Here is a 24,977-nt window from a genome sequence, read left to right as displayed (position 1 = left end):
CGACGGCTGGTGGTCCTGAAATACTTGCTCAGGTACTGACGATGAATATGACAGAAGAAAACTACAACTCCCGTAATGCAGTGGGAAAAGCCTGTCTGGTGGGAATGAACTGGGGACCCGAGACCCCCATGCTGGCGCTCTCTTGCGTTGAACGTAGGGATATACAGGCTAAACGTGAGGCTGAGGGTAGCACAGCCCACCAGCCTCTTATCCTTACCGGGGTTGCCGCACACCTCCCTCACACACTCTGTGGGAATACCACAAGCTACTGTGGCAAACAGTTAGAGGGTGGGCTGCTTTTGTTGCTAGAAGACATAAAGGGGTCGCAAGATAAAAGAGCGCTTTACAGGCTGGAATCCTCTTGCGGGTCCATTCTCATTGTATGACATTGTGAAAAGAGGGACGCTCAGCTGCATATCTTAAGTGTTCAATTGGCTCTAATCGTGTTGCAGAACCTGTGGCTCTTGGTCGCCAATCTTATTCCCTGACTGGATCCTTTTATTTCATTTGAAACCTGTCCTTAAGTGGGGATAGTCTTTAAGGGGTTAAAAGGCAACAGGCTCCCTGTGGTCCCCTTGCTTTCCCGGGCTGTGTCCTGCTTTGCCTTATCTTGGAGAGTCAGAAAATGCCCTCTGCCCTCTGATTCCAGAGCAGCAATGATTCCCGACCAGCCCACCCATGTTGTGTCCACCATCGAGAACCTGCCAGCCGAGAGCATTTCTACTAGCACCGGCCCTCTGCAGAGGATTCAAAAAGTATTTAACAGGTGAGGCACCCCATCCTGGTTCTAAATGAGTCTTGTGTCTTTTTAAGAGGACAAGTTTTCCTTAGTGTGGGACTTGAGCATTGGCTAAATTAACCTATAGGATGCTGCAGACTCAGTCATCTTTGGCAGCCAAGAGGTTATTTAAAATATTTAGACAAGGCAGCGACTCAGTTGTCAGAAACAGTTGTAATGGATGAATGTTGTTCCTCTTAATTTAAAACAAAATGCTGTATTGAGCCTAATGTAAATTTCCCTATACACCACTTGTAGAGCAAACGATGTGTGGAATTAAATATAATATGGGTAATATATATTACTTTAATTAGACAATATGTTGTTTAAAAGCTTTGATACTTGCTATCTATCTGTGTGTTTATTGATATATTGTATGTGCATTTATCTGTAGTTCTGTACTGCTTATTAGTGTTGCTGAAGCCCTATGCATCCAATGCCATTTAATCATTGTCTAGTAATGCCTTTAGCTGAGTGATATATACCCTAATTTGTGCTCTAGTACCTGTAATACAGTCAACCAGGAAGATGTATTGGTTTTCCACAGACTAGGAAGCAGCCATCCCTAATGTTACTGACAAATCACTGTCTGTTAACATTTACATGGCTCTTTCTGGTTTCTTTACATTAAACATGTATGATAAACTGTTCATCTTGTTACACATAAAACATTTTTTTTTTTAGTGATATGCTTATTATTTTATTGCCTTATGAAATTAAATTATTATTAAAGGGACATGAAACCCATTTTTTTTCTGTCATGATATAGAAAGAGCATGCAATTTTAATCAACTTTCTAATTTACTTCTATTATCTAATTTGTTTTATTCTCTTGATATTCTTTGCTGAAAAGTATATCTAGATAGGCTCAGTAGCTGCTGATTGGTTGCTGCATTTAGAAACCTCATGTGATTGGCTCACCCATGTGCATTGCTTTTTCTTCAACTAAGGATATCTAAAAAATTAAGCAAAATAAATAATAAAAGTAAATTGGATTGTTGTTTAAATTTGTATTCTCTTTCTTAATCATGAAAGAAAATATTTGGGTTTAGTGTCCCTTTAAGTTTAACGTCATGCTGAAATGTAGAAGCAGTATGTAAGAAGGAAGAGTTTGATACTTATATTTTTTGAATGTTATACAAACTGGTAGCTTAAGGAGAAATCAGTTTTAACACTGTTCAACTGCTGTAAAATTGTTTATTGTCAAAGAGTTTGGTACTCCTTTTATGAAAAATGTAACTGTACTTTATCTACTTTTGTGTAAAGGTCCTTGAACTAGTTTGCAGTTCAAAATAACATTATCTATCTATCTATCTATCTATCTATCTACTGTATGTGTGTGTTGAATACTAATCTTACACCTTTATACATTCAGTTTAAAATGCTTTCAAGGTTGAACATAGCTACAGGCCGTGGCTTTCTTTGATATTACAGCTGTATATATGAGTTAAACAAATAAAAAATAATGTGCAGGACTTTATGTGTTTTATACCCAGAATGCTATGTGACATTGACTGCTCTTTTAACAAATACAAAGTGTGTGTGCATTAACATTTCTAGAACAGGCCGGAAAACCTGCTACCAGCATTTAAATCACAATGTTTCCACCAACCTTATGGATTCATAGGCAAGGCATGCAAATGAGGAGACATGCAGTCAGTCCACTTCAGAATTATAACATCTTTTTAACATGGTAGCCCTGTAATAATTTCTTAATTATTCACAAGCTTTTCTAATTTAGAGCAGAATAGCTTGAGCTATTGCACATGATTTTGAAAGTAACTAATGAATGCACTTCTTTAGCAAAAGCCTAATGGATGCATGGAATAGCCCCCCCGGAGAAATGCAAATCTGAAATACAATAAAGGGACTATAATGGTCACTTGCATAAGGCAATCTTGAAAAGATATAAGACTTGTTACAAGTTTAAAGGGACACTGAACCCAATTTTTTTCTGTCGTGATTCAGATAGAGCATGCAATTTTAAGCAACTTTCTAATTTATTCCTATTATCAAATTTTCTTCATTCTCTTGGTATCTTTATTTGAAACGCAAGAATGTAAGTTTAGATGCCGGCCCATATTTGGTGAACAACCTGGGTTGTTCTTGCTGATTGGTGGATATATTCACCCACTAATAAAAAAATTGCTGTCCAGTGTTCTGAACCAAAAATTGCCTGGCTCCATAGCTTCGATGCCTTATTTTTCAAATAAAGATAGCAAGAGAACAAAGAAAAATTGATAATAGGAGTAAATTAGAAAGTTGCTTAAAATTGCATGCTCTATCTGAATCACGAAAGAAAAAATTTGGGTTCAGTGTCCCTTTAAACAATTTTAGCTCAGATTTGAAAATAAAACTCATTAAATTATCAATGCACTTACATACAGTATCTTAACAAACATTCTCACATTTCTCTTCTGGAAAATGCTGAAGACATCACTTCTGTTTAATGTGTAAGCATTGGACTGACTGCAAGTACACTTCCAGCCAATATGATACCCATATCCAGTGGCGTCACTAGGGGGGTGCGGGGGGTGCGGACCGTACCCGGGTGACACCTGCTCAGGGGTGAAAACAGGGCCGGCCCCCCACTGGCCCAAAGTAACTATTGTTTTTGTTTTGTTTTTAAATTGCGGAAGAGTGCTGCACGCAGCTTTATCTACCTATAAAGCCCTAGTAACTAAATTACATCATGCGCAACTTTGCAAGTCCAGCCCACTGTCATCTGGCCGCTGGCGTTATGCTGGTTACAGAGGAGGATCAGGATGGGGACAATTGCCGTCTGATGGTTGTCACCTGTTTTGTGAGTTGTAGATAGATTAGCTTATGAGAGGTGATTTAGCCCCTGTAAATATAAGAAGTTATGATTCCAGGACATTAGATAGGTAGTTCTGTAATTCATACCCTTGATTTAAGATGAGAAAGTTTTTGAATAAGATTTGTGAGTTACCGTTAGTAAATTGAAATAGTATATTATCCCTATTTGTAGTTGGTTGTAGATACACTTTGGAATTTGTAGAGTTAATTTGATTTATGTAATCGTATCATTGGTTAGGATTATGACGTGTCATCACAGCTAGAAAGAAGATAGGGGGAATTAGGTGGTTTTTACAGGAAGGCTACCAGCACTCACTTTACGTAGTCAGAGGGACGCAAGTATGCAGGGCACATTAGGTCAACTTCGATCGTCCATAAGATAGACTGAGGGTTATAGTTTGTTTACATACAGGCGCTTGACACGCCCCATAGTCACGCACAACCAATGAGGTTTATTTTACTGATAACTTATTCCTGAAAAGGGAGGATCGGGTGTGCTGGTATGTGACGAGTCTATATGTCTGAATATCTTTGTTAGGTCAGGACAGATGGAACCGCTGATAGGTTAGTGATAACGCAAGTTCCGATATTTTGTCATTAACAGTGTATAATCGGCCTGGCGACCTACATAGAAGTGTCTTGATCAAAGTTGCAGATGCCCAAATCAGGGGCGTAGTGCTTAATATCTTCTAACCAATAACGAAGACTCCTCACTACATGCCCCTGTAGATAGTAGCAATTAGTTACACAATCACTAATATAAGTAGGTTAGAAATTGCCGCTACTGTGATCGCTGGAGCCTGTAGCAATAGTGTGGATTTATTAATCGCATAGTTTTGGAAGGATTTTAGAGGTGCTGGATTGGGTATATGGTACTTATACTTACTATATGTTATTACATTTTATATTTAATTACAATTTTGTTACATTTTAGGATATGTTGATGATTGATTTAACATATTTTGCACACAACGACACAAGTACTCCTTTGCACACATCACTATTATATGTACACGCCACATTTTGGTTGGTTGCACACTTAGGGGTGGGTTCTCTTTGCAAACGTCACATTATTAAAAGTTTGATTACAATGGATGTTCTAAGACTAGTGAGTGCTTATTGAATTGTGATATATATATATATATATATATATACTGTATATACATACATACATATACACACAATATATATATATATATATATATATATATATATATATATATATATAGAGTATATAATATAAAACTATATTTTATTTTTGAAGGGGGTGACACCATGAGTTACCACACCGGGTGACACCAACCCTAGTGATGCCACTGCCCATACCTGAGTATGACCAACATCTCCTTAATGCATCCTATATTTTCAAAGGATAGTGAGGCAGCACTAAACATAGCTCATATTGTGAGTTATGCATTGTGCTTGAGTGCAGCACATAACAGTGCTAAAAAACATTTAGTTCAACTTAAATTCTGAAGTGTTGGGGGCCTTGGGGCTAGAATAAAAAAAAAAAACACCCTTACTCGCGCACAAACTCGATCGCAATATTTCACATTCTAATGTTCTTCACATAGAAGGATATGTTCTATTTAATTATAATACACATATATATATATATATATATATATATATATATATATATATATATATATATACAGTATATATATATGACAAAAAGAATGAATCCAGCACAGAAGGAATGTGTTACAACATTAGAAATAAAATCTCCATACAAATAACAATGTAGCTAAAAGTTCAGAGTTTCGCTATTTCATAGTCTCAAATGTAGGTCGTATAGAAACAACAACAACCTGCTGCAAACATGAACAGTGAAATTCCTACCTACGAGAAAGAACCTCAATCTTATGAGGTAAGGATATGGTAGAGCGGAGGGGAGGGCATAACCCACACTGAAATTATAGATCCTGTAGACAGATCGGAGGGAGCCAGTTCTCACCCATTCTGTAGACAGGAATCTCTGTATTACATTAAAGGAATCCTCAGCTTGTTTCCTCTATGGCGTTAGTGGTCCCTTAAAAACGCCTCCCTGGAGTCTTTACCTCGAGTCCCTGGAGTCTTTACCTCGGGTCTGGTCGCACATGATATAAGGGAAGACACAAAAGTTGCCACAATAGTGTTATACCCTCCACTACGCTCTGACGTATTCTTACCTCATATGATTGAGGTTCTTTCTCATAAGTAGGAATTTCACCTGTTTATGTTTGCAGCTAGTTGTTGTTGTTTCTATATGACCTACGTTTGAGACTGTGTATTTTTCTATACTATGAAATAATGAAACTCTGAACTTTTAGCTACATTGTTATTTGCACATTGTTATTTATATGGAGATTTTATTGTAACACATTCCTTCTGCGCTGGATTAATTCTTTTTGTCATTTTAATTTTCCTTTTCTCCTATGTTTTGAGGTTCATAGGATATGCAATCCAATGCACTTATATATGTGTCTATATATGTATACATATTTTATGTGTTTCTATTTGTATATATGTCTGTAAATACATATATACACATATAAATACATACATATGTACACACACACACACACATATATATGTATATGTATATATATATATATATATATATGTGCTTATTTCGACATTGTAAGGATTCTTAACACAACGTGTTGTGTGGAACACACCAGATAACACAAAGTTAGATTATAGGCTAAGGATGTGTCAAGTACTATTCACTACCTACTACCAAGTAGACACAGTTATAAGACTTGACTTGATATAGCCTAGCTCAAGCTTGTCAGTGCATATACCAGGAGGATATGTGACTGTGCTGGAATAAGGCAAGTAAGTAATAATGAGTTAAGCTGTAGTAACTGAATAAGCACAGAATGTGTCCAGATTTACTTTTTGCAGAATGGTAGTACAGAGAGTTGTTACAGCGTAACAGAGGAAATACTAAGTGGATGGAAAAAGAGTAGAGTAGGTTAGTACAATTAAGTTACTCACGACATCTGAGAATGTCTCTTAAGTTCTTGAGCGTGTAATCTGTCGGTGTGCTGGAAGTTGTGCTACTGCTGACGATCCAGAGTAGAGGGCCGTGTCTAATGACATCACGCCCATGGACAAGTCTTATTCAGGCTCTGGAAAAGGAAGACAAACTGCGATAAAGTGTTAGGTGGATTACGCTAATGAGGTAACTGCCACAAGAACAGCGAGAAGGGAAACAGGAATTAGTCCAAAGATTATTCTTTAGGCTTCGATAAAGCTGGAAGCTAGATTGGAGAGAAGGATCTTCAATAAACCAGCAAGGAATAGTTCTTGGTTGGTAAAATGTATACAGGTGATATGGTTTGACAATTATTTGTAGAAGTGAAATTGCACAGTAAAGGCTGAAATGAGGCATTAAGGAGGAATGTATAAGAGGTCTGTGACAGACATGTATATGTATGTCTATATAGAGAAAAAGATAAACAAAAGCGCTTAGGAAATAACAAGTCCTGCTTACCTCAGTTTAACCCCTCCAATTAAAACAATATATACATGTTAAGTCCTAGAGGTAGCGCTTAAAGCACGAACTAGTTATATATTAATATTGTAACAATATATAGACTATTGGTCAGAGTGTAAATAACAAATTATTTATTTTGTAGCATAAAATGAAACAGATGGATTAATTAATATGGGACGTCTCCCTGTATGGTACCTCTAGGACTTAACATATGTATGTCTATATGTCAAATCCATTTGCATTTTTTTTTGTTCTAACACCTTAAACCTCATATCTTTGAGCCCTTATGACTTTCAAATGCATTTTTTTTAAATCAACACAGACAGTGTTATTATGGGTGTAACTGTACTTTTAAATGTAATTTGTATTTGTTTTGTGCAACTTTATTGTCTCGCTTAACATTTAACTAGAGCTCTGACGTTGCGCTATCCCAACACTCGTAGAATTCAATTGTGTTCAAGCAAACACGTTTAACTTTCAACTTGTAATACCGCAATATGTCCAATGCGTGCAAAGAGTTGCGCAGCAACACTTAGCGCACCACTCGTAATTTAGCCCAAAGTAATACAGCATATGACAATGGGTTTGACTGGGAAAGGCTCAAAGGTGTAAATATTTGTATGTGTGTATGTATATATGTATACATGTGTACATAAGTATGTGTCCACATAGACACACACATATACTGTATATATAAATATAAATATATATATATATATATATATATATATAAATATATACCCATGAGTACTTCCCAGTCAAACACAATGCCATATACCATATCCCATTAAAACAAAGTGTTGAGTAGAAACTGCTGCATTAAGTATAGCACTGCCAGATTCTTAGACACATTCCATTACAGTGTCCATGTTATTGAATGTGGTACATTTCCTTATGTTGCTGAAAGTATTGGTTTTATGATTTACTACAGCTGACACTAACCATCAAATCAAAATAATTTACAGTTTTTTAAACTTGATTGACTGCATTACCTGGTTAATCATTATATTTATGAACTAAGTAAAAAGGTGAAAGTGATATACGTATGTAAATAACCATAAACATCATCACATTTTTTACATATTCTAATTGTTAATCCATTCAGCACACAGTAAAGTATTATGCAGGATGCACTGTATACAATATTGAACCTAACAAGATTGTTGTCGAATACCAAGTAGGAATCTTTCTTTTTTTGTTGTTGATTAAATTGGCTTTTATTAAAATTGCAAGTGTACAAATACATGAAAAACAGCTTACAATATTGTGGTACATACAATTAGTCTGGGACAATAAGTGTTTTTTTGTTTGCCAATTTACTGTTTATCAGATAGGAAAAAGAAAAGAAATAGTGAAAAAAGAAGATAATGAAGTTGAAAGAGATATATTAGTCGTCAGTCGCATTTATTCTATATTAAACTCCTCGCCTGTAAGTCAATAAGATATAGTCAATTTAAAGTTGTATAATATACCTCATGTCTAAGACGGATTGTTTGTATTTATTATGTAAATGATCTTCCCAAATAAAAACCAAATCAATGAAAAACTCTTTTGACACATCTTTCATATATTGATATTCCTCTAAGTGAATTATAGTATGCATTTTATCTATTTATTGAGCTATTGAAGGGACTGTGTCTTGTTTCCATTTGTTAGCAATCAGAATTTTTGCACTGTTACTCGCAATTTGAAGTATGGTTAAATGTAATCAAGATAATTTCTTAGGTGGTTTATTTAATAGCCAAATAGGTGGGTTTAATGAGATTTTAGAGGCCAAAATTATTTCTGTTTGTGACGCAAATTCTTTCCAGAAAATATTAGTTTTGGGACAGTTCTACCATATATGGCCCATGTGACCTATATCCTGATCCACAGCTGCAGCATAAGTCGGATCTATGGTGGTATAAAATCTTTAAACATGTAGGAGTATAATACCAATGATGTAAGACATTGAAGTTAACTTCTAATATTTGGGAGGATATGGAAGCTTTCATAGTTTAAAATAGTTAGATTTTAATCGTATCTCTTGGTGAAATCCCAAGGTTCAATTCCAGTTCCCATTGCTTTATAAAGCAATGTTAAGTGCCAGGAAGTTCTTGTTGCAGTATATTATATAAAATAGTGAGTGTGTGTCTAATTGGAGAAATTGACATACAAAGTTTTTTTAAATTTGTTGGGGTACGTAGCATATTCAATTAAAAAAAAAAAAATCAAATTCTTTTTATTGAGGAAAATGCATTACAGACAAGATAATAAAATGAGCACGTCTTCAGAGTTTACATACATTGCAATAAGTATTAAAAGGGTGGATATGGTAGATTACATCAAGAAGAGCAATCCGATAGTAATATATTATGGGATATGTATAATGATGTCATGTTACAGAAGAAGGCTCAAGCATTAGCAGTAGTACGGAAAAGGGGAAGACCCTTACTATTAGGTGTTGTCGATGGGAATAAATCAATTCTTTGTATTTACTGTAAGTTCCTTTGCAATACCAGTGATGTGGGTTCCCCTATTGATTAGCATATTTTCCTCATTTTCCAATTTTATTGTTATTCAACAAAACAAGACACAACACAAAACACAATTAATAAAATACTAAAAAAATTATACAAGCATGTTAGCTAAACTCTGCAGTCTAGAATCTTGGACACCGTACAATGGGTGTGCAGTTTCTATCTTAGGGTGGGGAGAGGTATGTGAATGTAATTACACCTTATTATAACTGTGGACTTCCAATATTGAAAGCAACCCTGTAAGATACATTCTTACAGCAATCAGATTGCCTTATAGGTTTAATTATTGACTATAACAAGGTAATCAGGAATGGAAGCTATTGATACCTCAGATGCAGCATTTGAGTAATTAATATCATAGGGAGGGAAAGAACTGTTCCTCTGGTTATATTAGCCATAGTGTGTTAGACCAGAACAGATATTTAATATCGATATAGGAAAAGAGGAGGTATCCATTCAAAGAGAGAATATAAGACAATAATTATAATTTAGAAATAGGCAAATAAGCAGGTGTTAAGTGCCCATTTGGCAACTATGCAGTGACAGCTATTTGTAATATTTCCCATTACTATACTCCTATGGCAAGTAATATATCATTGTGGCGTAGAGAGTATAAGGAAGTATACATATGCTGTCTATTTATGCAACAGGTGTTATATAAGATGACATGGGAGTGTCCGGAGATTCCTGTACCATGTAGATTTATACCATTCGCAGAGGGCTAATGAGATTATGGTGTAGTGCAAGATTTGAAAAAAAAAAAATATTATACCAAAATAAAACAAAACAAAAACTAGCGGCCAACAGGGCCAAGGTTGGGAACCAATACAAAACAATAACAGTATATTGTAGATTTCATACAGGCTGGTATTAAAATACACACAGAGCCTTGCTATTTGATATTAAAATATTATGATGCATGATCAGCGAAGGGATCAAACCTATCATCCTAACAAGAAAAACAACAACAAAAGATAACCATGAGAGCATCCCCAAGGCAGAACATACAGTGATCTGAGATGTCATCGCAGAAAATGCAGCATGTCTGCAGAAAGAACAGGATACATGCAGGAATTGTTAGCGCTTTAACTTTGTAGCACTGACAGTTCTCTTCAAACAGAGCTGTACTCTGGCTGCACTGTGTAAGTTTTCCATAACACAGTTCATCCAGAACAAAGTGCTGTTTGAAGTGAACAGTCAAATATGCAGTAGCGCTGCAAAGCAGCAGCACATTGATTGTTTACTGGCTCTCAGATATTTTTTTCAAACCCGCTCCTAGCCTTTCCCAATCTGCAAAGCTGTTTGTTCTGAATGTAAGACGTTCATATGAGCATTGCATCTTTTTTTTATTTCTACACTTCTATGTTAGACCAAGAGAAAAGGAAACATTTATTCAAGAGACATTTTTACAATATCTTTTTTTGTTTGCAGCTAATTTGCAATGCAATTTTCAACGACTGCACTATATTATAAAATGTTAAAAAGTGCTTTATTCTTCAGTTAACCAACCAACACATTGCAATTGAACTGGTTCCTTAGTGTAACTGCCTAAATTAAAATTGAATTGTATTTAAAAATGACCTGCAGAAAAATTTTCACTAAAAAAAATCTCATCGCAGAAAGTGAAGAAAACTTCTGCCTCTGGGGAGAGCATTGTCCGTTACTACTGTTCTGAATACTGTTATATGGCTTTTCCAGTGATAGTCTCTTCTGTATGGATTCAGATTTATGTATAAAGGCACCTGTAGTAGAATGTGGTCCGATGTACTTAGCTCCTTCATTCCTCTCGATGCCATCTGCAATTGGGGTTCTACTCACAGCCTAGCCAACCCCCATGCGTTCAGAGTAGTGTGAGGATGCTAGTATACAAAGAACTTGTGGGATCCAATGAGTAATGTCCTCTATAGATTGCTGCACAGTGGTTGTTGTGGATCGCCTAGGATCTGTGATTTCAAGCGGGGTTAGTTCTTGCCGAGGTAAATGTCCCAGCATTATATTGCGCCAGAGTTGCGACACATTTCCTACGATCGGTATTTTAGCCTTATACCGAGTGTATTTGGCTGTGCAAGCGACAGTGTCAATAACGGTCAAGGCAGCACTATTGCGGTCTAGAGTGTCCAGAGAGCAAGGATTGCAGGAAAATCCAGGGTCATATTTCGTCTGGTATGTGAGCTGTGGTGCTGGGTTGTATACACTTTTCTCGTCCATAAGGTTGATCTCAGTCATTTGCAGGGAAACATACAGCAGCGTTTCATGAGGAGCTGCAGGCTCACACGTGGCAGGAAGCTCTCTCATCATCAGTTGGTTTGATTTTTTCACTTCACACTGGAGAGCTTCAAATTGCTGCAGGAGAGAATCGAACAATGACATCAAAATGCTCACCAGTTCAGTTATCAGAGCATCCATTTTGATCTTTAGTGGATGTAGGGTAGAGTTATCACGCAAAGCACCTTTTAGGTGACGTAGACAAATCATTTTTCAATATGCCTTCCGTGGTAGAAGAGATAGTGTTTCCTCTGTCCCATACAGTTCCCGAACAGCCTGAATATCAAAGAAGATGCGGATGGCTTAAGATGTGAGCTGTAAAAATGTTTATTTTTGAAGACCTTCAACAGAGCAGTGAAAACTTGCAGCCATCTTGGGGAGCCGCCCACCGGAAGTCCTCTTTTTTTTTTTTTTTTTTCTTTTTTTCTTCTTTATTATTCAAGTTATGTAATATAGAAACCAATAAAGATTTTTTTTTTCTTTTTGATAACAAAAACTACATTGTCTTGTGCAGTCTGTTTAGTTTTTGCTTTAAAATCCATTGTTTTCGTGGAAAATTGTCATTCCGTAGGCAGGAATAGAAATCTTTATATGATTTGGACTGTCAGTGACAATATTATAATCTACAAAGAGACACAGTATGTAGTATTTATGTTTAGTGCTCCCCTAGGTACTCAAAATTCTGCTGCCCCCCCTCAAAGGTTTTAGGGCTTTTTTCCACTTTATCTTTTTTGGGGTCATTGTGTATAATCTTTTTTTTTTTTTTTTTTTTTTTTTAAGAACAATTAAAAAGAAAATTGGCTAGCAAAACACTTGCATACAGGTGGGTTGAATTGCATGCATCTCATACCAATTTCTCCATGAGAAAAGGGAGAGAAAAGAAGGGGAGTGGAAAAAGGGAGGGAAAGGAATGCTGGAAGGGAGAGAGAGAGAGAGAGAAGAGAAAAGTGGTGAGGGAAAGAAAGGAGTGAAAGAAGGGAGCAAGGAAGAGTTTAGAGAAAGAAGGGAGGGAGGGAATGAACGGAGTGAGTCGAGGGAGGGAAGAAGGGAAGGAGAAAGCGAAAGAAGGGAGAGAGGAAGGGAGGGAAAGAAGAATACACTTTGAAATAATCACTGCCCTTTACATGCAACAACATACAGTAATTACCATCATTCAAGTAAAGAAACTTTTTAAGTGTCCGTTTCCTATTTACTCCATGGGTTCATGAATGCAGAGAAAGCTAGCTATTAGTAGCTAACATACATTAGCACTGAGAGTTTATGATTAGACATCACATGAATGCAGAGAAAGCTAGCTATTAGAAGCTAGCATACATTAGCACTGAGAGTTTATGATTAGACATCACATGAATGCAGAGAAAGCTAGCTATTAGTAGCTAACATACATTAGCACTGAGAGTTTATGATTAGACATCACATGAATGCAGAGAAAGCTAGCTATTAGTAGCTAACATACATTAGCACTGAGAGTTTATGATTAGACATCAAATGAATGCAGAGAAAGCTAGCTATTAGAAGCTAGCATACATTAGCACTGAGAGTTTATGATTAGACATCACATGAATGCAGAGAAAGCTAGCTATTAGTAGCTAACATACATTAGCACTGAGAGTTTATGATTAGACATCACATGAATGCAGAGAAAGCTAGCTATTAGTAGCTAACATACATTAGCACTGAGAGTTTATGATTAGACATCACAAGCTGATCTAAGCAGTGCAGAGACGCATCCAGTCTATTAGCTGCTAAGATCTGCAATAAGCACTGTGCTGGCAGACCCACCACAGATGATAAGGGGAGGCAGCATATCGGCACAAGGTCATCTCCTCCAGCCTCACCTTGGAAGCATATCCCCGGTCAAGTTTCTCACCAAGAACAGTTCCATTGCAAAAATGCTGGCGGCTCTAAATGAAGCAACGGTTTAAAGGAGCACTGCCTATAAAGAGTGACCTTAATCCGGCATGTGCTTTGTCTTCTCTGTAAAAGCCTGCACTTTATTGCTCACTGTACTGTATGCTGGCTTTTAGAGAGAGGATAGGACAGATGTGCTGCCCATCCCACATCTTCTGCCCTTGGCACCGGCCTTGTTGGCCTAGGCCATAATACGCCACTGACAGTATGTATACAAGTACAATGGACCGAAAACATATTTAAAACATTAAATAGCATGAAGAAACAAAACAAAACAGGGAAAAAAAAATAAAGAAAACAGATATAAAGAGAAAACTGGCCTAAGATTCTAAGCATCTTTCTGCTATTAAATTAGCAATTGGGTCTGTCATAACATGCATTAATATAAAATATATTAACATGACTGGTGAAAAGAGTCTCACACAAAATTACACTTTTTGAGTTCAGAGTGTTTATATTGTTCCCACAGAAACATCATATCAAAATAAGTGTTCAATTTCCCAGTTTTATAGTAGTGGAACCTTTCTAGAATTAGTGTTTTGTTTACTAGATTTTCCCAGTCTGAAAGGGAGGGGATATGGGGAGATTTCCAGAGTTTAGGACTTAATTGTTTGGCTGGAATTATCAAGATTTGGAATAGATAATGCCTAACCTTACAAGGTATGTCTGAAAGAGCATTGAATAGAAAGATTTCCGGTGAGAACTTTGTTTTAGTACCCCTAACCTTGCAAATTTGCGTGTGGACCTGCTCCCATATGTGTAACATGTTGCCCTCTTGATTACATCCTCTCCAACATTTGTTACTGGCATTACTAAACATGTTGTTAAATACCACCTATTGATTATTTTTATATTAGTTTCCAGCGATGAAGATGAGTGGGCTGATTTAGCGGTAGCATTGGACCATAAAGTCCATGGTTTGGGAGTTATTTGTTAGTTCAGTTCTTTCCCCCAGCTGCGGACATAATGGGGAATTGGAGGTAAATGTAATGCTTGTGGGATATTTACCTATCAGACTAATCCTGGCCAGTAGTCTTTTTATCCCGACATCAAGTGGAAAGATAAGGAAATATCCTAGAACAAGTGAAACAGGTAGAAAAGGAGGTAAGCAGTAATCACGGTAGACAGGGAAATCCCTTACGGCACCAAGGGAAAAGCATAGAATGGTCTGAGACAAGCAGGAGTCAGTAATGAGCAGGCAGTCCGATGATACACAGCAAATCAGGGAATAAGCAGGAGAGAAGTCAGTGGTAAGCAGGTTTCAGGCAACAATTAGGAAGTCCAAATGTATCTCAGCAGTTAAGGGGTTAAACAATAGAATGTTTAGAGGCAAGCAGGTTTCATTGCAAAAAATAGGCAGTCCAAATGTATCTCAGCAGTTCAGGGGTTAAGCAAAAGAATGGTCAGAGACAAGCAGGTTTCAGCAACAGTAAGGCAATCACAGTATACAGCAGTTTCAGAAGAAAGGCACCCATGAAGCAAATACAACCTTTACTTGGGCAAAGAGGAAATAAATCCTCATACTTACATAGACGCAGATCCACGCCAAAAGAGGGCCCACAGATCTGGCTGGCATCAGAATGATGACATCATCGATGCACGCCCACAGGAACCGATGCGTCCATGGCAATGGCCATGGCAACAGGAGCGGCGACACAGGAGCCGTCAGGAGCGGTGTGATAGTAAATATACTGTAATATGATATTTATTTTTAATGACAAGCCAATCTGACCATGTTTCTCTTATAATGGGATATGAAGTGATTTTATGCGACAGGGACAATGAGGGGGCCCAACAGGCTCCCCCAAGTGGGGGATTTCCAAAGTTGGGATTCTAGATGTACACTTCTTTTATATGAGTTTTGCCTTATACATCTATAACCCTACTCAAGGATATTGCTAGTTTATATAAGGCGATATTGGGTACCCACAGTCCCTTACCCTCTCTAGATGTGTATAAGGTAGTTTTAGAGATATGTAATCATTCATTATATATTGTAATTTACGTATATCTCTGCTAAAACCCCAGGGACAGGGAGGGCTTGCATGACTTATAAAGATTTGGATAGTAATGTTATTTTCAATGTAGATATTCTCCTTAGTTTAATGAAATATTTTTTGGTAGCCAAGAGGAAGTAAGGTGCTTAAATTCGCTCAGTAGACGGCCATAGTTTAGTTTGCGTAGCTCTTCCAGCTCTAAAAGTAAAAAGAAATCCCAAGTGCTTCAAAGATTTCTTTTGAATTTTAAAAGGGCATTGTTAGATTTTGTTGAGTGTGTCTGGGGATATGATAATTGGGTATAATTCAGATTTTGTTTAGTTAATTGAAAATGTTTACACTGCTCTGTATAACGCTAAGCATATTAATTTTATCCTTATAGCGATGAATAAATGTGTGTGTTTGGAAATAAAAATACCAATCTACAAAGATAAGGAATTATTTATTTATGATGAACATATATATTTTTTTGTCATGGGGTGAAATCTTTAATAGTATATCTCATTAAATAAGCGTAGAGAAAAGTAAAACTCTTGTTAATAATGCAATAAATATGACACTTTCTTTGTAGCTCATCTAATCTTGCTGGTTTCTTGTTTTACTCTGTGGTGTAAAGCTTTATTCATTTTGACCACAAAGTGACAACTTATTATGTAGTGTTCTTTAACTATTGATTTGCAAATTATACTTGGTGCCTTGGGCCATTTTAAAGCTGGGAGCTTATTAGTTTACCATTTAGCTAAATTGCTTTATTCAAAGTTTACTTTATTTGTCTTTACTTTATTCAAATAAACTTTTCTGCTGTGTTTTAAAGTTACTGGTCCCTATAAAGAAACTTAAAGGAAAATTAAACCTTACATTTTTATTTCACAATTCAGATGCAGCATACAACTTAAATACATTTTCCAATTAAAGGGATGTTAATCTGCTGAGTACAACTACAATTGAATGGTTACTACTCACCTTGCTATGTTTTCCTCCCGTGCTTGTAGCTGTCTTCAAAGTTGTTCTCTTATTTTAACCACTTACAATTATCAATTAGTGAAGCTCTGTATCTTCACACTGGGCGCCGCCATCTTGGAGCTTATATTTGTTATGTAACTTATAAACTGTGCAAAAAACTACAAAAATGTTATGCTTCTACTCTCTATTATGTGAGCTAAACTGAAGTATAGGTACAGCTGTGAAAAAAACAGATCTGTAAAAGTGCACTGCTTCAGTCACATGATGCAGCAATATGTGAGCCAGATGATGGCGACGCCCAATATTTTAATGAGTTAAAATAAGAGAACGGCTTTAAGGAGAGCTGCAGGTACAGGAGCAAATTCAATAGTATGGTGAGTAGTAACCATGCTACTGTAGTTGTACACTGCTCCTAAACCTACCTAGATATGGATTTCAACAAGGATACCAAGAGAACAAAGCAAACTCTCTCTCTGTCTTTACTGCTTTTCACACATACACACACACTATTTAGTGTCGTCCAATCCAAAGATAAATGCACTCTTTGTCTTTAACCTCTTAATGACATGGGCATACCCTTATATCATGTGTCCTTAAGGTTTTTTTTATCCTGGTAATATCACGGGTCTTGAAGACAGTGGCGATTTGTGCTAGTACTACATGCCTTCTTCTAGGAGGCATTATTATTATTTTATTATTATTATCATTTATTTGTAAAGCGCCACCAAATTCCGTAGCGCTGGGTACAATGATAGGGGGATACAATGACAAAGATTTGTGATAAAATACAAAACATAACAAAACTAAACAAATCTAGTACAGGAGAAAGAGGGCCCTGCTCCGGAGAGCTCACAGTCTATAGGTTAAGGGTGCAGAGACATAAGGTTGGGGTAGCTTGTTACATCGGTTGTATTTACAGCAGTGAGTCAGGCAGTTCATGTATAAGTTTGGTTCAGATGAGGGATGGAGGAGAGATGGTAAACCTCTCTGAATAGGTGAGTTTTCAAGGAGTGTCTGAAGCTATACAAGGTTGGAGACAGTCTTATGGAGTGGGGTAGAGAGTTCCAGAGGACAGGAGCAGCACCTGCGAAGTCTTGGAGGCGGGAGTGGGACGTAGAGATAACAGGAGTGTAGAGATGTAGGTCAGAGGTTGATTGAAGAGGACGGGATGGGGAATATTTCATGATGAGAGAGGAAATATATTTGGGAGTTAGACAGTTAAGTGCTTTGTAAGTTAGGGTTAATACTTTAAATTGTATTCTGGAGTGTATAGGGAGCTAGTGTAGAGACTGGCAGAGCGGAGCAGCTGATGTAGATCGGCGACTTAGGTGGATGAGTCTAGCAGAAGCATTCATAATAGATTGGAGGGAGGAGAGGCGGTGTTTTGGAAGGCCATTTAGGAGTAGATTGCAATAATCAATGCGTGACAAAATGAGGGAATGAATAACATAATTTATGTAAGAACTTACCTGATAAATTCATTTCTTTCATATTAGCAAGAGTCCATGAGCTAGTGACGTATGGGATATACATTCCTACCAGGAGGGGCAAAGTTTCCCAAACCTCTAAATGCCTATAAATACACCCCTCACCACACCCACAAATCAGTTTAACGAATAGCCAAGAAGTGGGGTGATAAGAAAAAAGTGCGAAAGCATATACAATAAGGAATTGGAATAATTGTGCTTTATACAAAAAAATCATAACCACCACAAAAAAGGGTGGGCCTCATGGACTCTTGCTAATATGAAAGAAATTAATTTATCAGGTAAGTTCTTACATAAATTATGTTTTCTTTCATGTAATTAGCAAGAGTCCATGAGCTAGTGACGTATGGGATAATGACTACCCAAGATGTGGATCTTTCCACGCAAGAGTCACTAGAGAGGGAGGGATAAAATAAAGACAGCCAATTCCTGCTGAAAATAATCCACACCCAAAATAAAGTTTAATGAAAACATAAGCAGAAGATTCAAACTGAAACCGCTGCCTGAAGTACTTTTCTACCAAAAACTGCTTCAGAAGAAGAAAACACATCAAAATGGTAGAATTTAGTAAAAGTATGCAAAGAGGACCAAGTTGCTGCTTTGCAAATCTGATCAACCGAAGCTTCATTCCTAAACGCCCAGGAAGTAGAAACTGACCTAGTAGAATGAGCTGTAATCCTTTGAGGCGGAGTTTTACCCGACTCAACATAGGCATGATGAATTAAAGATTTCAACCAAGATGCCAAAGAAATGGCAGAAGCTTTCTGCCCTTTTCTAGAACTGGAAAAGATAACAAATAGACTAGAAGTCTTTCGGAAAGACTTAGTAGCTTCAACATAATATTTCAAAGCTCTAACAACATCCAAAGAATGCAACGATTTCTCCTTAGAATTCTTAGGATTAGGACATAATGAAGGAACCACAATTTCTCTACTAATGTTGTTGGAATTCACAACCTTAGGTAAAAATTGAAAAGAAGTTCGCAACACCTCCTTATCCTGATGAAAAATCAGAAAAGGAGACTCACAAGAAAGAGCAGATAATTCAGAGACTCTTCTGGCAGAAGAGATCGCCAAAAGGAACAAAACTTTCCAAGAAAGTAATTTAATGTCCAATGAATGCATGGGTTCAAAAGGAGGAGCTTGAAGAGCCCCCAGAACCAAATTCAAACTCCAAGGAGGAGAAATTGACTTAATGACAGGTTTTATACGAACCAAAGCTTGTACAAAACAATGAATATCAGGAAGACTAGCAATCTTTCTGTGAAAAAGAACAGAAAGAGCAGAGATTTGTCCTTTCAAGGAACTTGCGGACAAACCCTTATCTAAACCATCCTGAAGAAACTGTAAAATTCTCGGTATTCTAAAAGAATGCCAAGAAAAATGATGAGAAAGACACCAAGAAATATAAGTCTTCCAGACTCTATAATATATCTCTCTAGATACAGATTTACGAGCCTGTACCATAGTAGTAATCACAGAGTCAGAGAAACCTCTTTGACCAAGAATCAAGCGTTCAATCTCCATACCTTTAAATTTAAGGATTTGAGATCCTGATGGAAAAAAGGACCTTGTGACAGAAGGTCTGGTCTTAACGGAAGAGTCCACGGTTGGCAAGAGGCCATCCGGACAAGATCCGCATACCAAAACCTGTGAGGCCATGCCGGAGCTACCAGCAGAACAAACGAGCATTCCTTCAGAATTTTGGAGATTACTCTTGGAAGAAGAACTAGAGGCGGAAAGATATAGGCAGGATGATACTTCCAAGGAAGTGATAATGCATCCACTGCCTCCGCCTGAGGATCCCGGGATCTGGACAGATACCTGGGAAGTTTCTTGTTTAGATGAGACTCCATCAGATCTATTTCTGGAAGTTCCCACATTTGAACAATCTGAAGAAATACCTCTGGGTGAAGAGACCATTCGCCCGGATGCAACGTTTGGCGACTGAGATAATCCGCTTCCCAATTGTCTATACCTGGGATATGAACCGCAGAGATTAGACAGGAGCTGGATTCCGCCCAAACCAGAATTTGAGATACTTCTTTCATAGCCAGAGGACTGTGAGTCCCTCCTTGATGATTGATGTATGCCACAGTTGTGACATTGTCTGTCTGAAAACAAATGAACGATTCTCTCTTCAGAAGAGGCCAAGACTGAAGAGCTCTGAAAATTGCACGGAGTTCCAAAATATTGATCGGTAATCTCACCTCCTGAGATTCCCAAACTCCTTGTGCCGTCAGAGATCCCCATACAGCTCCCCAACCTGTAAGACTTGCATCTGTTGAAATTACAGTCCAGGTCGGAAGAACAAAAGAAGCCCCCTGAATTAAACGATGGTGATCTGTCCACCACGTCAGAGAGTGTCGTACAATCGGTTTTAAAGATATTAATTGAGATATCTTTGTGTAATCCCTGCACCATTGATTCAGCATACAGAGCTGAAGAGGTCGCATGTGAAAACGAGCAAAGGGGATCGCGTCCGATGCAGCAGTCATAAGACCTAGAATTTCCATGCATAAGGCTACCGAAGGGAATGATTGCGACTGAAGGTTTCGACAAACTGAAATCAATTTTAGACGTCTCTTGTCTGTCAAAGACAGAGTCATGGACACTGAATCTATCTGGAAACCCAGAAAGGTTACCCTTGTCTGAGGAATCAATGAACTTTTTAGTGAATTGATCCTCCAACCATGATCTTGAAGAAACAACACAAGTCGATTCGTATGAGATTCTGCTAAATGTAAAGACTGAGCAAGTACCAAGATATCGTCCAAATAAGGAAATACCACAATACCCTGTTCTCTGATTACAGACAGAAGGGCACCGAGAACCTTTGTAAAAATTCTTGGAGCTGTAGCTAGGCCAAACGGCAGAGCCACAAACTGGTAATGCTTGTCCAGGAAAGAGAATCTCAGGAACTGATAGTGATCTGGATGAATCGGAATATGCAGATATGCATCCTGTAAATCTATTGTGGACATATAATGCCCTTGCTGAACAAAAGGCAAGATAGTCCTTACAGTTACCATTTCGAATGTTGGTATCCTTACGTAACGATTCAATATTTTTAGATCCAGAACTGGTCTGAAGGAGTTCTCCTTCTTTGGTACAATGAAGAGATTTGAATAAAACCCCAGCCCCTGTTCCAGAACTGGAACTAGCATAATTACTCCAGCCAACTCTAGATCTGAAACACATTTCAGAAATGCTTGAGCTTTCACTGGATTTACTGGGACACGGGAAAGAAAAAATCTCTTTGCAGGAGGTCTTATCTTGAAACCAATTCTGTACCCTTCTGAAATGATGTTCTGAATCCAAAGATTGTGAACAGAATTGATCCAAATTTCTTTGAAAAAACGTAACCTGCCCCCTACCAGCTGAGCTGGAATGAGGGCCGCACCTTCATGTGGACTTAGAAGCTGGCTTTGCTTTTCTAGAAGGCTTGGATTTATTCCAGACTGGAGATGGTTTCCAAACTGAAACTGCTCCTGAGGAAGAAGGATCAGGCTTTTGTTCTTTGTTGAAACGAAAGGAACAAAAACGATTATTAGCCCTGTTTTTACCCTTAGATTTTTTATCCTGTGGTAAAAATGTTCCTTTCCCACCAGTAACAGTTGAGATTATAGAATCCAACTGAGAACCAAATAATTTGTTACCCTGGAAAGAAAGGGAAAGTAGAGTTGATTTAGAAGACATATCAGCATTCCAAGTTTTAAGCCATAAAGCTCTTCTAGCTAAAATAGCTAGAGACATAAACCTGACATCAACTCTGATAATATCAAAAATGGCATCACAGATAAAATGATTAGCATGTTGAAGAAGAATAATAATATTATGAGAATCATGATCTGTTACTTGTTGCGCTAAAGTTTCCAACCAAAAAGTTGAAGCTGCAGCAACATCAGCCAATGATATAGCAGGTCTAAGAAGATTACCTGAACACAGATAAGCTTTTCTTAGAAAGGATTCAATTTTCCTATCTAAAGGATCCTTAAACGAAGTACCATCAGCCGTAGGAATAGTAGTACGTTTAGCAAGGGTAGAAATAGCCCCATCAACTTTAGGAATTTTGTCCCAAAATTCTAATCCGTCAGATGGCACAGGATATAATTGCTTAAAACGTTAGAAGGAGTAAATGAATTACCCAAATTATTCCACTCTCTGGAAATTACTTCAGAAATAGCACCAGGAACAGGAAAAACTTCTGGAATAACCACAGGAGATTTAAAGACCTTATCTAAACGTTTAGATTTAGTATCAAGAGGACCAGAATCCTCAATTTCTAAAGCAATTAGTACTTCTTTAAGTAAAGAACGAATAAATTCCATTTTAAATAAATATGAAGATTTATCAGCATCAACCTCTGAGACAGAGTCCTCTGAACCAGAAGAGTCATTAGAATCAGAATGATGATGTTCATTTAAAAATTCATCTGTATAAAGAGAAGTTTTAAAAGATTTTTTATGTTTACTAGAAGGAGGAATAACAGACATAGCCTTCTTGATGGATTCAGAAACAAAATCTCTTATGTTATCAGGAACACTCTGAATATTAGATGTTGATGGAACAGCAACAGGTAATGTAAATTTACTAAAGGAAATATTATCTGCATTAACAAGTTTGTCATGACAATTAATACAAACAACAGCTGGAGGAACAGGTACCAAAAGTTTACAGCAGATACACTTAGCTTTGGTAGTTCAAGCACCAGACAACGATTTTCCTGAAGTATCTTCTGACTCAGATGCAACGTGGGACATCTTGCAATATGTAAGAGAAAAAACAACATATAAAACAAAATTGATCAAATTCCTTAAATGACAGTTTCAGGAATGGGAAAAAATGCCAAGTAACAAGCTTCTAGCAACCAGAAGCAATGAAAAATGAGACTTAAATAATGTGGAGACAAAAGCGACGCCCATATTTTTTTTTTTAGCGCCAAATAAGACGCCCACATTATTTGGCGCCTAAATGCTTTTGGCGCCAAAAATGACGCCACATCCGGAACGCCGACATCTTTGGCGCAAAAGAACGTAAAAAAAATGACGCAACTTCCGGCGACACGTATGACGCCGGAAACAGAAATGATTTTTTGCGCCAAAAAAATCAGCGCCAAGAATGACGCAATAAAATGAAGCATTTTCAGCCCCCGCGAGCCTAACAGCCCACAGGAAAAAAGTCAAATCTTTTAAGGTAAGAAAAAATGATTGATTCAAATGCATTATCCCAAATATGAAACTGACTGTCTGAAAATAAGGAATGTTGAACATCCTGAGTCAAGGCAAATAAATGTTTGAATACATATATTTAGAACTTTATAAAAAAGTGCCCAACCATAGCTTAGAGTGTCACAGAAAATAAGACTTACTTACCCCAGGACACTCATCTACATATAGCAGATAGCCAAACCAGTACTGAAACGAGAATCAGCAGAGGTAATGGTATATATATAAGAGTATATCGTCGATCTGAAAAGGGAGGTAAGAGATGAATCTCTACGACCGATAACAGAGAACCTATGAAATAGACCCCGTAGAAGGAGATCATTGCATTCAAATAGGCAATACTCTCCTCACATCCCTCTGACATTCACTGCACGCTGAGAGGAAAAGCGGGCTCCAACCTGCTGGGGAGCGCATATCAACGTAGAATCTAGCACAAACTTACTTCACCACCTCCATAGGAGGCAAAGTTTGTAAAACTGATTTGTGGGTGTGGTGAGGGGTGTATTTATAGGCATTTTGAGGTTTGGGAAACTTTGCCCCTCCTGATAGGAATGTATATCCCATACGTCACTAGCTCATGGACTCTTGCTAATTACATGAAAGAAAAGTATTTTTGTAGTTTTTTGAGTAAGGAAGGGACGAATTCTTGAAATGTTGCGTAGGTGTGAACGGCAGAATTTGGTAAGCGCTTGTATATGTGGGTTGAATGTGAGTTCTGTGTCTAGTGTGACCCCAAGACAGCGGACCTGGGGTGAGGTGTTGAGAATAGAGTCTCCAACCATCAGAGAAATGCCAGGTGTTGGATGTCTCGAAGAGGGGGGGGATAAGAAGCATCTCAGTTTTGGACAGATTGAGTTGGAGGTAGTGTGAAGATATCCAAGAGGAAATTGCAGAGAGGCAGTCAGAAATCTGGTTGAGTAAAGAGGGAGAGATATCGGGAGAGGAAAGATAGATTTGGGTATCATCAGCATACAAGTGGTACTGGAATCCATAGGAGGCTATAAGTTTTCCAAGGCAGAATGTATAGAGAGAGAAAAGCAAGGGGCCCAAGACAGAGCCTTGCGGTACTCCAACTGAGAGAGGCATAGGATCACAAGATATGTTGTTAAAGGAAACTGAAAACGAGCATTCAGCAATAGCACTTTCTCGCCACTGTTGGCAAGAGCTACACTATTTAACCCCTTAATGAAAAAATGACAGTTGAGCTCCATACCTCACCCAAATACAAGTGGTGTTTTGATGTGCTCGTGCACGATTTCCCCATAGACATCAATGGGAAGAGCCGGCAAAACACCTATCATAGCGGAAAAAAAAGCTCCGTAACGCATCCCCATTGATGTCTATGGGGAAAGAAAAAGTTACGTTTAAACCTAACACCCTAACATAAAAACCAAGTCTAAACACCCCTAATCTGCTGCCCCTAACATCGCCGCCACCTACATTACAGTTATTAACCCCTAATCTTCTGCCCCTAACATCACAGCCACCTAAATAAAACTATTAACACCTAATCTGCCGCTCCCGATATC

General features: G+C 37.7%; 1 protein-coding gene across 1 annotated transcript in view; it reads left to right on the top strand.

The window, feature by feature from the left end:
• The first annotated feature begins 232 nt into the window (after positions 1 to 232).
• The window catches only part of SLC35F1 (solute carrier family 35 member F1), a 786,899-nt gene continuing 762,154 nt past the window's right edge, over positions 233 to 24,977 (top strand). Inside the window, exon 1 of the mRNA XM_053710794.1 lies at positions 233 to 766. Within this exon, the coding sequence (XP_053566769.1) occupies positions 657 to 766 (110 nt within the window). The 5' untranslated portion in view covers positions 233 to 656. The remainder of the gene's footprint in view (positions 767 to 24,977) is intronic.

The sequence above is a fragment of the Bombina bombina genome, chromosome 4, assembly GCF_027579735.1.
Source record: "Bombina bombina isolate aBomBom1 chromosome 4, aBomBom1.pri, whole genome shotgun sequence".
Lineage (NCBI taxonomy): Eukaryota > Metazoa > Chordata > Amphibia > Anura > Bombinatoridae > Bombina > Bombina bombina.
This window is presented reverse-complemented; position numbering and strand designations above follow the sequence as displayed.